This window comes from Lissotriton helveticus, chromosome 5_1 (genome assembly GCF_964261635.1).
Source record: "Lissotriton helveticus chromosome 5_1, aLisHel1.1, whole genome shotgun sequence".
NCBI classification, from domain to species: Eukaryota; Metazoa; Chordata; class Amphibia; order Caudata; family Salamandridae; genus Lissotriton; species Lissotriton helveticus.
The window spans coordinates 299,062,247-299,076,880 of record NC_136065.1 but is presented as its reverse complement, the minus strand read 5'-3'; the positions used below and the strand labels follow the sequence as shown (position 1 = coordinate 299,076,880).

The following is a 14,634-nucleotide window of genomic DNA, read 5'->3' as shown; positions in this document are numbered from 1 at the left end:
CCACCCTCCGCACCTGGACTCCGATCAGCACCGAAGACACCATCCGCACAATGAACTCCATCCACTCCGGATCTCCGACCGACCCCTGCCCTCACCACGTCTTCAACAAGGCCGACGCTGTCATCGCACCCCACCTGCGGGACATCATCAACACCTCCTTCAGCACCGCCACCTTCCCGGAGAGCTGGAAGCACGCCGAACTCAGCGCCCTTCTCAAGAAACCCACAGCAGACCCCACCGACCTCAAGAACTACCGTCCCATCTCGCTCCTCCCGTTCCCGGCCAAAGTCATCGAGAAGACCGTCAACAAACAACTGGCCGCCTTCCTCGAGACGAATGGATCCCTCGACCCCTCACAGTCTGGCTTCCGAGCGAACCACAGCACCGAGACCGCCCTCATCGCCGCCACCGATGACCTTCGGACTCTGATGGACAACGGGGAAACAGCGGCCCTCATCCTCCTGGACCTCTCCGCGGCTTTCGACACTGTTTGCCACCGCACCCTAGTACAGCGCCTCGGCAACATCGGAATCCAGGACAAGGCACTGGAATGGATCACCTCCTTCCTCGACGGAAGAACGCAGAGAGTCCGTCTACCACCGTACAAGTCAGAGGCCACCGAAGTCATCTGCGGCGTACCCCAGGGATCCTCGCTGAGCCCAACCCTCTTCAACGTCTACATGAGCCCCCTCGCGACCATCGCACGCCAACACAACCTGAACATCATCTCCTACGCCGATGACACCCAGCTGATCCTCTCCCTGACCAACGACCCCGACGCCGCCAGAGCCAACCTGCACGAAGGGATGAGAGAGGTAGCCGAATGGATGACGACCAGCCGCCTGAAACTGAACGCAGACAAGACGGAGGTCCTCATCCTGGGCTCCTCGCCCTCCGCCTGGGACGACTCCTGGTGGCCCCCCGCCCTGGGCACCGCACCCATACCGACGGACCACGCACGCAACCTGGGCTTCATCCTGGACTCCTCCCTCTCCATGACCAGACAAGTCAACGCCGTCTCCTCGTCATGCTTCAACATCCTGCGCATGCTACGGAACATCTTCCGGTGGATCCCCACCGAGACCAGGAAGACTGTCACCCAGGCCCTCGTCACTAGCCGACTGGACTACGGCAACGCCCTCTACGCCGGAACCACCGCCAAGCTCCAGAAGAGACTCCAGCGGATCCAGAACGCCTCGGCCAGACTCATCCTCGACATCCCACGAAACAGCCACATCTCCGGACACCTGAGAGACCTGCACTGGCTCCCGGTCAACAAGAGGATCACCTTCCGCCTCCTCACCCACGCGCACAAAGCCCTACACGACCAAGGCCCGAGCTACCTCAACAGCAGGATCAACTTCTACACTCCCACGCGCCTCCTCAGATCAACCAGCCACGCCCTCGCCGCCGTCCCCCGCATCCGAAGAGCGACAACAGGAGGAAGGTCCTTCTCCCACCTGGCTGCCAAGACCTGGAACTCACTCCCGTCCGACCTGCGCCTGACCCAAGACCACCTCTCCTTCAGGAAGAAGCTCAAGACCTGGCTGTTCGAGCAGTAACGGCACCCCCCCCCCTCCCAGCGCCTTGAGACCCTACGGGTGAGTAGTGCGCTATACAAATGACTTGATTGATTGATTGATTGATTGATAGCCAGAAACCAGTCCTTGGATGCTTGATTCCGGTCTGGGAAAGACATGGCTTGGTAGTTAGGACTGGACTGTTCCCATGAGGCACAGGGTCAGAGCTGATTTGCATATAGCCAGTGTCTAACCCAGGGTGGTGTGGAGTGCAAAAAAACGATGGATTTAGGCCCAGATCCTTGTACTGGGGTGAATGTATGACATTGTTCTACATTCTGTCCATCAACTGTGTTTTTTGTCATTTACCAAGGCTGCATTGGTTTTCTTTGTGTGTTTCTGATGTGAACATTGTTTCAGCGATTAAGTTCCAAATATTTGCTGTGGCACAACTATGGGGGTAGCTAATTCCAGGAGTCCGGTGTAAGGTCTGAGACGTTTCGTGGAAGATATATGCCGTGCCCAACGAGATGATAACCATCTCTTTTGCAAGCCAATAATCTATCTAAGAATGGGTGCCCCATGTACCAATGAATAAAAGGTATATACTTCACCTGCTTGTTGATTTGTTCTCCACACATCTACCATCCCATGTCCTTACAATGCGTGTGTATTGCTCTGTCTAGCGTCTTCCGCTCCCTTGGGGCAGAGCTAGTTCTGTCTTGGGCGTTGTCAAGTGCAGTATTGCATTCCCCCCTTCTGCCCTCACTCGGCCTCACAAGAGTGCACGTGAAGGTACCCCCTTCAGCACTCCATGTATATGTTCACGAAATTGCAGGCTGGCAAGATAATATACATTCAGTAAGGCAACATGTAGTCTATGTATTACCCCTTGCAGCAGTGTATATCCTCCTTCTTAATCTGTATTTGGAGCACTCGCAGCTGCCTCCCCCGACCACCACTCCTAGCCCCTGAGTATATAATGTAGGATGCAAAGAAGCAGATACTACATAATCGATCTGTTTTTAGGGCTCTCATTTCTAATTGTCAGATGGATTTCCTAGTGCAAAGCTATATCTATTTTGTGTCTTTAAAATGAAGTAGTAATCTTTCTAGATTTACAGCAATCCTTTAACCCTGTAACATTCCTCTTCAGGAAGTTCAGTTCTGCAACTGGCATACCTAGACTATTCGACCACATCATGTATTCCACTCTAGCTATGCTTAAAAGCTCTTGTGCCGGGAGCCGCCCTCTGTACTAACAATGAAGAGGTAACCAACATTTCTTTGTCTAACTTGGTTCTGTATACCCCCACTCTCACCCAACCTTCTGCATTGAGGTATCACCCCTTTTCTCCTAATCCTCCAATAAACTCTCTGAAGTGCATGAGCAAATGGCCTCTGCCAATAGGGGCTGGTGGTACCACACCTTTCTCTTCGGCTATCAGCCATAAAGATGAGAGATGCAGCATATTTGGGCATTTGGGTATTCCTTTTCACACTTAAATCATTTCCAAGTTTAAAACATATGCAACACCTTTTACATTGCAAAACATTAATTTGTCAACTCTGCACTGCTGTTCTGTTTTAGGGAAGGATTAAACTGCTCACGGAACCCTTGTCCCTATGAAGTTATCTAGAGACTACCTCTTCTGTATATATGCACAGAAGATACACATTGGCAACTTCTCACTTAAAGTTCGCCCTAGGTTCTCTGGGATACATGTATTTTAACCTTAAACATACAAATGTTATCGCACCAGGATGCTTCAGTTTACTCAGTTCTAAATACAGTCAGTCATTAACTGCTTTTGTTTCGCTGCGGGCAATATAGTATTAGAGGAGCATTGACTCTTTCTCAGTTTTCTTGAGGGACTGATTCGCCAATTGTGGGTCAGTGAAAATGTAGGCTTTTACGGAGTCTTTCTAACAGGCTGGGTATTCAAGACTCAAGATTTAAGCTCTACAGCTTTTTCTTGACTCCTGCAAACGTATTGCGAACCACCTTTACAACAGTGGAATCCGTATAGTGTGAAATTGAGGATCCCGGATTTTGCAAATCTTTTTTTTTGGACCCAACTGTCATAAAGTGTCCCTGTCTCTGTAACTGAGTACTTATGGAGTGATGGGTCATGACGGAACTCAAAGGACAGCACTCGGTGCCACGGGCAATAGGCCTTTTCAATTATGAAAACTTTCAGAAAGCTTTAAATGCTAAACAGTTTAATGAACCGTGTTTCGATTGATGTCTCCACTTTGCCTGTCAATGCTGAATTTTGGACCCCAACCACTCTGACATTTTTTCACCATGGTGGAATTTCCAGGTCTTGGTTTTTCGTTCCAATGCTCTTCAGAATCTTGGCTATATCTGTGGTTGTCTTACTTTGGCACATAAAGTTATCTTCCACATTTGAGGCTCTCCTTTTTGTGTGCTCGATCTTTGCTGCCTGCTTGGCCAGACATTCTGATAGGCGTTGTACACACTTTGAGTTGGAACCAGTCTTAATATTAATGTTCCACAGACTGCTACTCATGCCCCTGAGTAAATCTTTCACATCCCTCTCATTGAAATCTGAGGCTCCACCAATGCGTGTACTCATCCTGTGGAGTGCTGTTTTAACCCCTTGAATGCTGCCGCGATTCCGCTCCCGTGCTGAAGATTTCAGCACGGGTGCGGTCATGACGGCCCCCAGCCGTCATCAGCACACGAGCACTGTAGTGCATGACGGCTGGGGGCCGTCATCAGCATGCAAGGGGTTAATCTATGGCGTGCCCCTCACTTTAGGATTGAAGGATCATTTTGTTTGTTTCTGATCTCTTCTTCCCATAGTGGGCTTCATGTGGTGGCTCTCCACCCTGTAGAATATATCCAGTTCAAGATTAATTGGATGCCATTTTTCACTACCTGTGTCAGAACTGGAGTGATCTTGCAATTTGGTCCAAAGGCTTGTAGATGCACTCCAGACCTCTCGGAGGGGCCATCGTCCAGAGATATAGAGCTGAGAAGAGATCGCTGGCAGAAAGTACTGGTTCGAGGCATATGAGCTGAAGATCTTACACTGTGCATTAGATCGCCACCTGGTGTTGGATTCGGATGATTGCATGTTGTTGTCATCTTGTAAGAAGTCTTTGTAGTCACGAGATAGGTGACTCCTCCCTTGGACAATAGTGCGCTTGGGCATCGGCTCCATCCTTAGATTGTTTTTTTCCGCCACTGGGTTCGGATCAAACTTTTCCGCTCTGGTTCGAAATCTACTTTTCAAGTACTTCGACGCGAAAACATTCTTCAAACTTCAACCAACAACTTTCAATATCGATAAACATCGACTCGACTTCCTCAGCTCGATTCCGGTCGTCGACGCGGAAGCCCTTCTTTTAGGCGCGCTCTGTGGCACTGGTAGGAGTTGCTGGTGAGATTAACTAAGGACACTTAATGGATTAGTCAGACAGTTCCCAGAGCCTTATTAAATGATGGCCATCTCGGTGCACGGCCGGCTTTGCCCCCGCCTATTAAGTTTCTTGAGTACCGATGTTCCAGGTTGCAAACTTGACTTGCTGCCCAGTTTTTGATCTTCTAAAGTTGAGAATTTGGTTCCTAGGGAATTTCAGTGAAACCCTGTTGGCATCAGCCTTTGATCAAAGATTCTCCTTCATGATGTCTTCTTCAATAGAATTGTATTATCCCAGCCAGGTACAGAGTTCTAAAAACTATTTTGAAATAAAATAGATTTTGAAGACCGATAGCAGGCCTTCCTTTTTATTTCCAATGTAAAAGGGGGTAATTACATTTTGTCACTTACGTAAAAAGTATTAAAAAAAAACATGATCATATTTCTTTTAACAAACAAAGGTAAAATTGGGTTAGTGAAGTCGGATAGGCTTTTAACAGTACCATCAGTCCTGGCTGACGTGATGGGTACCTTTTTAGTTTAATTATAAGAGCTATCCAGATCCTAACAATGACAAAATCATTCTGTTGTTTCCATTGGGGAGTAGGTTGCTTATGACTTCAGTAACAATTCTCATGAATGAAAACTGAAATAATAAGTAATTATCATCACCACGATGCCTGACACACAAGATACCTAACCACTGGGACTCGTAGTCATTCAGGACACTGCCACCAAAAAGGATTGATGGCCGAGTAAAGTTCAAGTTCAGTGCCTGGATAACTTAAGTCACCCACTGGATGAGGACCAACTGTCTAAAGCTCAACACAGACAGCACTTAAATTGTGGCATTCGGGAAGAGCACTTCACAGTGGGACTCCACCTTGTGGTCAACAGAGCTAGGACCGACTCCCACCCAACACTACCCACACCAAGAATCTAGGCATCGTCATCGCCCGCAAACTCTACTTGACCACCCAAGAGTCTGTTGTCACTGTTTTATGCTTCCATACCCTGAAGGTGCTGAGGAAGATTTTCAAATGGCTTAGGTAGTACATCTGCGCAACGGTAAGTGGCATTCTTTGGCTTCTCGTCTGCATTGTCTGGTCTGAAGTGACTTTGCTGTGCCTACATAGGCGCTAACTTAAGTTCCTCTCGTTTGGTGCTAACAACCCAAATCTGGAGAGCTACCTCTGTCACTTTTTGACCAACTTTTTAAACTTTTTGTAACGGATTCCATCCAACCAGTACGGATACTTCAGATTATCTGGCACTTCAAAACGCCAGAGGGCTAGATACAGTGCCAGCATTGGCATTTGAGTGTCCTTCAGGTCCGCCATCGGCAGAGGGAGCTTCTTTTAAGGCTGTGGGTCCTTTAACTACCTTTCCCCATATTGGTGAATAAGCCAATCTCCTTAAAGATTTTGGAATTATGGCGCTGTATGCAACAAACTTTTTTCATCTGAAAGTCTTGCCATGTGGTCCACCAAACTGACCGGTCTTTTGGCTAGGTACTTTCAGGTATTCTGGGAGATGTCACAGATGAATAAGCCTTGCAAGGAGAAATTTAAGATGCTGACCCTCACACAGGGCTCATTAGATCTGGAAAGAAGAGACTGTATGATGTCCCTCAATTTGCAGGACGTGTATGTTCATATACCGATCCTTCATTCACATGTGGTATCTGTGCTTTATGGTAGGCTCAACAAATTACCAGTTCGCTGTCCTGCCCTTCCGATTGACTTTGGCACCTCATGTTTTTTGCAAATGTGAAGACGGCATATTTTCGCAGAATGGGGATATCCTTATACTCTTACAATCTGCTGCTTGTGTTGGGCCATTCGAGTGCCTCAGCAACCCTGCTGTTTGACTTGTGGTTTTCTATTAACTTACCTAAATCTCAAACGGAGCCCTTGCTGCACTTTCTTTTCATCAGTGCAGTGTTGTAGACATCTTTCTGTGTTTCCCATCTCTTCTGAGGATGCCTGACATTCAGGATATGATTCTCTTAGCCCCAACAGTCCTTCACCTGCTGGGCCTTCTCGCTTCTTGTATCCTTCTAGTCAATCACTCTGTGCAGTGTTTCTGCATTCAGTGGATTCTGAACTTTGGCAAAATGGCAGACAATGTCCGCTTCAACCTGAAAGTATCAAAAGATCATCAATGGTAGACACCAGTTGAAGAATCTGAGCTTCTGCCCTCCACAAACAGGGCGATTGTTGTGATGGTTGCCTCCAGTTCAGGATGGGGCGCACATCTGGTGGATCCCGAGATCAGAGGACTTTGGTCTCTAGCAGCGTTGAGGTACCTTATCAATCAGCTTGAGTTGTGGGCTATGCACTGGTGGTGAAGGAGCTCTTTCCCTCCATTTGCAGTCATTTACTCCAAATTTTGGTGGAAAATATAACTGCTGAGTGACAAGTCAAGAAAGAGGCCAATGATGTTAGTGCCCTCTCTTCAGACAGATGCTGAGATTGTGGGCTCAGGCTCATGAAATCTGAATGGGTGTCAACCACTTGGCAGGTTCCCTAAATCTGAGAGCCCCCAACCTCTGTGGTAGTCTTCTTACTGACCACAAGTGGCGCTGACATTTGGAGATGCTCCAGCCCATCTTTGCCATCAATACAATGCTTTGCTACTTGTGAAAATGTGGGCTGCCTGCTGTTTTGCATCCTCCAGTATTCGTTGCAGGGAGCTCTACGGTCTGCAATGCTCCAGAGCTTAGTTTCCTCCTGCATTATGCATTCCCTTCCATTCCTTATGTCCTGAGGAACCTGCAGCAGGATCGGGCACCATGTGTTTGATTACAAAGGATATGGTATAAAGAGCTGTTATTGATTAAGAAACCAATCGGGAAATTAGAAGGGGTTTCATTTTAGTTGTTCTGTTTTGTTTCTAAATATTAAATATTGATCTAGTCATAATTTCCAGCTCAACAATTGGGATTATGCTTGTATTACTCTGAGAATGTTAACCTGTAAAAAATGTCAATGCAGGAGAAATACAATGACAGATGGGTATAATTGTTTGGTGAGGAGAAACTGAAAACCTCTAATGGACCAACAAATAGTCTATACCAAATGCTCTGGATTAAGCGATCTAAACTCGAGGGATGAATAATCAAAAAAATACAGTTTATATAAAAAAGTATATTATTGGGATGGGAAGAGGAGCAGGCTCCTATTTTATTGTATTGTCCTTTCCATAGCTTCATCTCGACTTACTTACCATATGCACTTTTTAGTCAATTTTGTTTGTCAGTTGCATGTTTATCTGTTTGGTTCCTCTGATCACATCACAGTAGTAAGTCCTCATTCTGGCTTCCTGTGGCTTTGTTGTTGAGATCTTTACACTGCTCTGTTATCCCCATTTTTTGGCAGTTTTGTTTTAATATATGTAGCTGACATTTCAGGTATGCTGACCGTGCAAAACAGATTAAATGCAATGCTATCATCAATGAGGATCCCAATGCCAAGCTGGTGCGAGAACTGAAAGAGGAAGTGACACGACTCAAAGACCTTCTTCGAGCTCAAGGCCTTGGTGATATTCTTGACAGTAAGTGATGTCATTGATGGCAGTCCTTGTATGATACTGGTGCTTAACAGGGTCTGGCTAGGAGAGAAAATTGGACTGGGCACAAAAATGTAATTGTCCCATATTTTCACATTGCCGTATAGCTGTTCTGCAGGGTATGGGAGACTGTGCACATTTCTGTTTGCTGCAGGCAATTTTGTGGTGCTATCAGAGTAATCAGTTAAAAAAAGTCCCTCCAGTACATAAAACAGGCCCACAAACAGCAAAAAAAGGTACACAAACTCTCCTGTCAGACAAGCCCTTCGAGCATCGCTGTTTTGCCATGTGGTCCAGTTATAATCTGGTGTCCAAGAATTGAAAAGGATGTAGGACTGTTGAATCATGGCTAGATTTTGTAGTAGATATGAAGACGGATAGCGATAACTGCTCAAGTCTTGTTGCAGCCATTTTGCTTTCATATGCATGTTATATAATGATAGTTAGATGATGGCTGGAGTAAGTTTTAGACAGTTTATGATAATGACGGTCTCGATATACAGGTCTGTGTGTATACAATAAGTGGGTGTAACTGATATCTTCAGCCTGCAACCGTCTATGCTAGGACCTCACTTCCCCAACTGCTTAGAAGAGCCCCGGGAACTTTTCATGTCCCATGTCACAAGAGCTCTGAGTTTGTCTTTGTGTTATTTGAAGGCTATTGCTATGTAATCTTGTTGCCTTTGTGCAAGACATCTTGCCTCTCCTACCATTGCCTGATCTGCATTCATTGCCAAATTCCAGTCATAATGAATATTGAAGTCACCTCAGATCTGGTTACATCTTTTCCAATTTAGTAGATTTTCCCTCATTAGAGAGATGTTACTTCAATCAAGCTCAAACTTTTCTTACCATGGGACTCAGATTGAATCAAATGCAATGCACCTGTTTCTATCACATGAAACTTTCATTTGATTAAAAAAAAAGGTACAAGATAGCCATTAAGGAATAATTAAACAGCAACATAGTTCTTGACGTATCTGCATGCATTGATCACATGCTCTGCACACTCCTGCCATCAAGTGGTCTTTTTATTTTTTAAATACTCCCAGGATGAGAAATGCAGTTCAACCTTGCAGAGTGAAACACAATTTATTAAGACCCCACATTATCCTGCTGCCCCAGAAGTCACAGCTTGGGCAGTTGACCTTCAGTTTATTTTTTCACTCTTCAATTTGTGGAATCCTGGATGCTGGACCCGCATTTGTCGATCTGGTTAAGGTTAAGCTACACTTGATACCAGTCTTCTTGTCTTGACATCCTTATTTTCTCCTTTCGATGAGCGTTTTTTGATTATTGGACAGTTTTGTTACGCAGTCACCTTCCCATTGATTTTGAAGTGTCCGTCATGTGTGGGAAAAGGTTTGAAAAGGATCTGCATGCGTGGCTTCCTGAGTGCCGTAACGTGAAGAAGTGCACAATCTGTCAAATGCCCAAGAAGACATTAAAGCTGGGAAAGTAATTTGCCTGAAATGTATTACATTCAGAACTGAAGCATCTCGTTGTAAGTAGAAGCCTAGAAGAGATATCTCCACTTCAGGACTCCCAGAAACTGCCCATCGTGGTCTGTCCTATAGAGAACTCCAGAATAAGCCCCAAATAGCATCCTTGTCATTCTGGTCGATGTTGACTTTGAGGTGCCAATGGTCGAATGAGCTGAGGAGAAGGCGTGACTCATTTCGATATATAGACTGTTCATGTCAAGGAGGTTGACATTGAAAATAACACATACTCACTTGATGTACTCGCTGCATCCTCCCCCTCCCCATTTATAGTCCAAAGAAAAAAAGCATTTGTACTTTATGCTGCCAAGAAAATCACTGGTCGAAAATCAGGCCTCTACACCTACACACAAGGGAGAACTCCTTTGAGGAGTAGGGGTACATCTGTTCAAAAGGGATGATCTAGAAAGTGGCATACTTTACTACCTTCCATAGTAGAGGCACCAAATGAAAAGTTTGATTTCATGCAAGCGGTGGACAAGCATTAGGACTGTCAAGAAAACCTAGGGCACCCTGAATAGATGCATCAAGTCCTGCATACTCTACAAAATCTCCTTTGAGACCACCTTCAAGAGTGCCCTATAGTGGATGATATTTCAACCTTCTAACCGGCTCAGCAAAGAATGGCAACATGTTATCCATTTAAATCTTTCCCAATCCTCTGATTTTAGCCACACCTCTGAATGAGCTATATCAAAGCCTATGCCGCCAACCGTGAACTTTATATTTTACCACAATCAGCAGCAAAGGTCCCATGCCCAAGGTGGTTTAAAAACCAGACCTCCTGAACCAGACCTTTGTATATCTCGGGTCATTTCTGCCTTTGGGTTTCGAAATAGCATAAATGGTTAAAAACATTGCTGCCTTCCACATTATCAGCAGTTATGATGTACAAGGACACCTAAAAATAAGTTCTCTGGGTGAGGCAATTGGTGATATGCTGGCCACCACAATGAAGGCAGCTCAGTTATGAGTGCCTCTTGAACACTACAGCTGTGATTTTATGGCAAACTGTTCAGAGGCTCATTATAGACTCGCCTAAGGAAAAAGCTTGAAACTTCATGATAGCAAATTTTATAATTATGGTTTCAAATCAGGTAATAACACACATGACAAATTTGATTGCACGTTTGAAGCAAACAAAGCTAATAAGGGATGCACTACAAAAAGATCTTGAATGTGATCTTTACTGAAAAAAGTGCCATTTGGTGTCCGCACTGCTGAAGAGATGCACAAAATAAGGGTGAGGCTGACCTACAAATAGGACTGGACGTAAGTGGAGCCAAGTTGTTATTTGGCTGGGCTTTTCTTATTGAATCAGGACCATGGCTGATTTGAATATGGCTGGATATAATCTGAGGTGGCATGGTGGGCTAAAAAACAATGGTTTGGATTGGAATCCTACGCTGAGTGACTACCAGTGGTTAGGCAAATTGCCAGCATTTCTCGCATCACTTTTTATGGGTTTGATGTAACGCCCTAAGTGGCCCAGGGTGTGTCCAGAATTGGGTCCCTTGTTCACTGTGCCACTAGAATTAAGCTGCTCCTGACTGAATGGGCTCAATCAGGCCGAAACTGGTCTTGAGTTGCTTATGTTCTGGTTCAGAGAAAACATGGCTTGGCAATTTGTGGTTTACTGTACCTATTGGAGCAGGACCAAGGCTCATTTGCATATGGCTGGGTCTATTCTAAGGTGGCATAGTGGGCAAAATAATGATGGGTTCGAATGCTACCCAGAATGATTGTCATTGGTTAAACTAATTGCAAGCATTTCTCCTTTTTTAATTTGACCGAAGTTACCATCACCATCAGGTTTATCAGCCCCACTGGCAGAATTACTTGCTAAGCTTGTGGTGGCTTCATTGGAGCCTTAGCACAAGAGAACGTTAAGACCTGGTCTAGAAACTAGCTTCCATTTTAGCTATTGTGTCAGCTAGAAATGTTCGCGAAACAGTTTTATTCATCCTAATTGGCGATCAGCTCTCTAGGTTTGGTAAGACAAATGTGATTTCTTTTAGGTTTTCTGCATGACATTGCTTGATTTTTATTATGGTCAAAACTATAGACTTCCAGGGTTCTTTTCTAATGTTCAGCTTTCAGAGAGCCCACATTGTCCATGGTAGATACTTGGAGTCTCTTAATGTTTTCCTAAAAAGGATTGATGGATTCAGAAGAATAAAATGTCTTTCTTCCTTAATGTTCAAAGTTGAGGGGAAAGCTGCCATCAGACAAACCTTTTGAAAGAGTGTCATGACTTTAGCTTCAGTGGTTGTCCTAGCCATTACTTAACACTTAAGTAATTTCCTTTGCGAAGAATGATGTTCTCACAAAACGTTTATGTAAATAGCTAGGCTTCTGAATATCACAGTTAAATCACTAAAATGCATCAAGCGGGCTCATAAGAGTACTTTTGCTCCCCCTCTGAGGTTTCCTGCTTATTCAGAGAACTGGAGATTGGAAAAAGCTGCCACCTCTGTCTTAAAAAGTAATGATCCAGTTTTGCAGGGCTTAAATGTCTACTTGTATTATGGAAAATAACTAGAAGCAAAAAGACTTTTATTACTTGAATGTCTCAGAATTATGATGGAAGTATTTTAGAGATACTTTGATAATTTATGATGTACACTCATAAATAGAAAGCTGCACAATAGAATATAGTTTAATAGTTTAATGCATTACTGGGTCAGAAGTCTCAGAGTGGAAGATTATTAGCTCACTTGTGATTACTACATAACACAAGCTAGAGTTATGTAACCGCTTCATAAATTTCTTTTGAATTCATAGGAGTTTTGGAATGCATTCAGTGTAACCTTTCTGTTACTTCAGAAGGCAAAACTGTTTAGGTCCACCGTACAATCAAATGAAAGGCAACGTGGGGTGCATGGCAGACCCCGTAGCTGAAGCTCTTTGATCTCAGCTCCTGAAAGAGTGGAAGGATTATTTATAGGATACAAGTCTGAATTGTTCCTTTTCAGGAGTTTCCTGAAGTGCATGTTCTTGGGTTTATGTTTCGGGGAGCTGCTGACGGCATTCCACAGTTTTAGTCCTTCAAATCCAGTGTTTTATCTGCTTAAATGACCTTTGCTGGCCTAAGTTACCTGTTGATGAGGTTTCTTGCTGGGGTGTGCCATGGCGCTATGCCGGTTTCATTAGTTCAAGATCACAGTCCTGTTAAAACCTGATTTTGATCTTTGCATATTATCAAAGTGCTCTGAACTCGATAGTTGAGGTTGGTAAGACAGAATAAGAAAGCTGATTAAAAAAGGCATTGTTTTCTGATTTAGGCCACTATTCCCAACAGTATAATAAAACTAATTATTTTCTATTTCTGTTTGTGGCTCATATCAGGAAAGAAGGCGCCCACAGCAGAATCTTTGGCCTCTTCCTGTAATGTGCCAAGCAGCTACATAGACGTATTGCACCCTTTTGCAAATGCTTTCAAGGGTTGAGTTTCTAGAGCCTTGTTTTTCAGGCGTGGCAATGTATGCTGAAGACAGTTATGTTGAATGTTCGGTCCATTTCACGTAGCAGTGTGGATCATAAAAATGTTATGCTTTAAATGAAAAGTGTGATTATAAAATGTTATTGTGTCACTGACCTTGACCTGTTGCACATATTGTATTTTCCCTCTTGCTTTCCTGTCAGTTGATTCGCTGGGAGATGATTACAATGCCAATGAAAATAAATGTGTGTATAGTCTGTCAGTACTTTATATCCTCCTTGCTTTACTGCCTGTCTCTGCACACCTTGACATTGAACCCTGCATGTTAGCAATATTCCGGGGATGTTGACAGACGGGCAGGAAGAATTGTTTCTCCCTCGATGGTGTACTTACTGAACTGGTATGCCTAGAAGCAGCTGGGTGAAATCTGGGGTGACTGCTTAAAAGTTACCTGCTTGTTTCTCCCTCTGTATTTGGATTACTGAAAGTCTTGTCCCTTCAACATTCGCTCTACTTGCAAGACTGACAAAGAGAAGAGGGTTATCTGGGACAAAAGCTAGAGGTTCTTTTCCTCTTCCAAATTTGTGGAATCCTGTCTCCTACTTATATTATGAAGAAGACGGAAAGTGGTGGGGTGATGAACCATGTTAACTGCAAGAAGGTCCCCTGCCCATTGTCTCAATAGGTAATTGTCAGTCGGGTAGGCAATGTGATTCATTGACTTTCCTCTATAAGAGGTTGAGTGCAACACACTGCATATTAATTTAAATAAATCAGTTCATGTTAAATTAATAGAAATTACGTCAAACAATATTCCGGCAACACTGAGGGCTAGCACATTTGTTTATGCTCCCACCCTTAATAAAACTCATCTGAGCTTTGGAAGCCCCCTTGTATCAAATTGTACTTTTCCTCTGTTAGAAATTATCCGTTTTGTCATTTGCTCCTAATATGCGTGCAAGTTTGACACCTGTGACTCCTTCAAAAGTCTGTTGCATTTCTAATTGGCTTTGTTGTTCAGCATCCTCTTTTGATTTGTTTTCCATTAACATGGACTGTTGCCAGAATTGGTGTGGTTGCATCTTTTCTACTGTAAGCATTTTAGATCATGTTTAAAAAGAAAAAAAAATTGACACAAGCCCCTCCATATTCATACCCCTTCTGCTCTCGGCTTCCCAGTCTTTGAGAGTTTGCAAGTCACGCTCTGCAAA

At 44.3% G+C, this 14,634-nt stretch overlaps 1 protein-coding gene across 5 annotated transcripts in view; it reads left to right on the top strand.

Moving 5' to 3' along the window:
- KIF1B (kinesin family member 1B) overlaps nt 1-14,634 on the top strand; it is a 1,137,443-nt gene that overhangs the window by 282,497 nt on the left and 840,312 nt on the right. For all 5 annotated transcript variants that reach the window (XM_078642264.1, XM_078642262.1, XM_078642263.1 and 2 more), the window contains one exon: nt 8,322-8,464. In XM_078642264.1, the coding sequence (XP_078498390.1) occupies nt 8,322-8,464 (143 nt within the window). The remainder of the gene's footprint in view (nt 1-8,321; nt 8,465-14,634) is intronic.